The sequence below is a fragment of the Tupaia chinensis genome, unplaced genomic scaffold (genome assembly GCF_000334495.1).
Source record: "Tupaia chinensis unplaced genomic scaffold, TupChi_1.0 Scaffold000280_1, whole genome shotgun sequence".
Lineage (NCBI taxonomy): Eukaryota > Metazoa > Chordata > Mammalia > Scandentia > Tupaiidae > Tupaia > Tupaia belangeri.
Window position 1 is genome coordinate 1,658,090 of NW_006159763.1, and position 2,039 is coordinate 1,660,128.

Below are 2,039 nucleotides of genomic sequence, written 5' to 3' on the forward strand. Positions count from 1 at the left end.
CCCTTTTTTAAAAACAAACCCCTTTTTTTTTTTTTTTTTTTTTTTTGTAAGGAGCTCATTCTCCAAAATGGTCTTTTAGCTTTAATTAAATTTTTAAAATAAATCTTTTATTTAACTTTATTTACTCATTTTAATTTGACCAGAAAGAGATAGTGTGGTGGGGGAGTGAGAAAGCAAGCCACCGAGTCTGGGACGCAAACCATGGTCTGCCATATGGGCCAGCGTCCTTAACCACCTTGCCACCTGCCGGTCCCTAGCTTTAATTAAATCTAACGTTCACTGCGATGTTTGTTCCTGCTTTCTCACTACCTGCATCTTCTCTGTGGGAATAGAACCATGCCCACAATTCATGACTCCTGCCTGGTGTCAGGGTTTAAGAGCTCTATTTTCCCCTTAGGACATCTGCCATTAAACAAGGTAAACTGATTGTTTCCCCAAATGAAAATGAACACAGTGGTGTTTTTCTGCCTTTCTCCTAATCTCAGTAGATACCTCCATCACCTGCACCCCGCGTTCTCCCTAGCACCTCTCGGGTGCCAGATTCTTTTCTGCGTGCAGGCTCCCCAGCCTGCCGGCTCCTGCCTTGGTACCCCACTGTATGGAGCACCGTGGAGCAGGAGAGATACTTGTTGAACTCAGTCACAAGCGTCATTTCTCCGACAGGCTTGAGAGGTGGGGCGGAGGGAGGACAGAAAGAGGACGGGAAGAGGGGACTCGGCTTCTAAGGCTGCGGTTAGGGTGGGAGGGCGCTGGCAGTATTCACACCTCAGGGCCCCTGGGCCATTCTCTCAGTCTCTGCCCTCCCTGAGCACGGTGTTTCTGGCTGCTGCTCACTCATCATCAGTCTGTCTGCAGGGTGACAACACCTTCTCCTCTGGTGTCTTGACCTGCCCATGCCAGCTCAGTGGCATCCCGGGCGCTGGGAGCTGATGCTCAGGAGCGGCACTGTGCAGCCTCCACACCCAGAAGACCAACAAACGCCGGGGTGGTTGGAATGTCCCCGAATTCGAGTGTTGGACTTTGGTCATTTTGTGATGTATACGAGGAAACTTAACGCCTTCATGGTGTTGAAGGGTAGGGCCTCTACAAGAGATCGGGTCATCAGTGCAGGGCCCCATGATTGACTCCTGGTGGGTTTATAGGGAGTGGGAAGGGGACAGATTCCTGGACACATGCTCCATGCCCATGCGAGCCCCCAGCAGATGTGGCCCGTGGCCCTGGGCCTCCAGACCACGAGCTGAAAGAAACTCTCTTCTCCTAAATTACCTAGGCTCGGCTATTTTCTGTCGCTAGAAACTGAGCAGGCTAGAACGGATACCTTAAGGAACCTGATAAACAGGCACAAATCGATAAGACAGACAAAAAGGCCCAGGCGGACAGAGAGCAAACAGGCTAGTGTTACTTGGCGCTGCGAGAGGAGGTAAACCGAAACAACAAACGGACCTCAGCTCGCCACGCCCTCTCAGAAACGAGACCAAGCCAGCCCCACAGCCGCCTCGGCTCTTTTCACCTGCCTTTTCATTGTCCCCGGGCGTGTGACGCCACTGCCTGCCGGTGGGGGCGCTCCAGTTCCGAGCCTCCTCCTGTGACCTCATTCTCCACCCGGGTCGCGTCACCACTCTGTGACGTCAGCAGTGGGAGATCTCGTTGCGGGTACCGGGTCGGAGGCCCCAGGAGTGCAGTTCCTTTAAGAATCAGCCCTCTGCAGATCACCTTGGTCCAGCTGGAGGACCTCCCCTGGCTCCCCGACCCCAGTTGACGACCACCAACCCACCGAGTGGCCTCAAGGCCTGGTGTCCAGGGTGCCTCTGCAGCCCGCCTGGTCCCTCTGCACCGGCCATGGACGGCAGAGTCCCTTCAGCCTTGGAGCTGCCCCAGCGGCTGGCGCCGGTCCCCAGCGAGGACGCGAGGGGCCCAGGCGGGAGAAAGCAGCACCTGCTGGGCAGCGCGGCTGCGGCCCAGACCCTGGCCAGCGTCGTCCGGCCTTGCTACGGCCCCCACGGCCGGCAGAAGCTTCTGGTGACGGCCCAAGGGGGGAC

At 55.8% G+C, this 2,039-nt stretch overlaps 1 protein-coding gene across 1 annotated transcript in view; it reads left to right on the forward strand.

The window, feature by feature from the left end:
- Nucleotides 1-216: 216 nt before the first annotated feature.
- The window catches only part of CCT8L2 (chaperonin containing TCP1 subunit 8 like 2), a 4,895-nt gene continuing 3,072 nt past the window's right edge, over nucleotides 217-2,039 (forward strand). Inside the window, exon 1 of the mRNA XM_006150256.3 lies at nucleotides 217-2,031. Coding sequence (XP_006150318.1) covers nucleotides 1,840-2,031 — 192 coding nt within the window. The 5' untranslated portion in view covers nucleotides 217-1,839. The remainder of the gene's footprint in view (nucleotides 2,032-2,039) is intronic.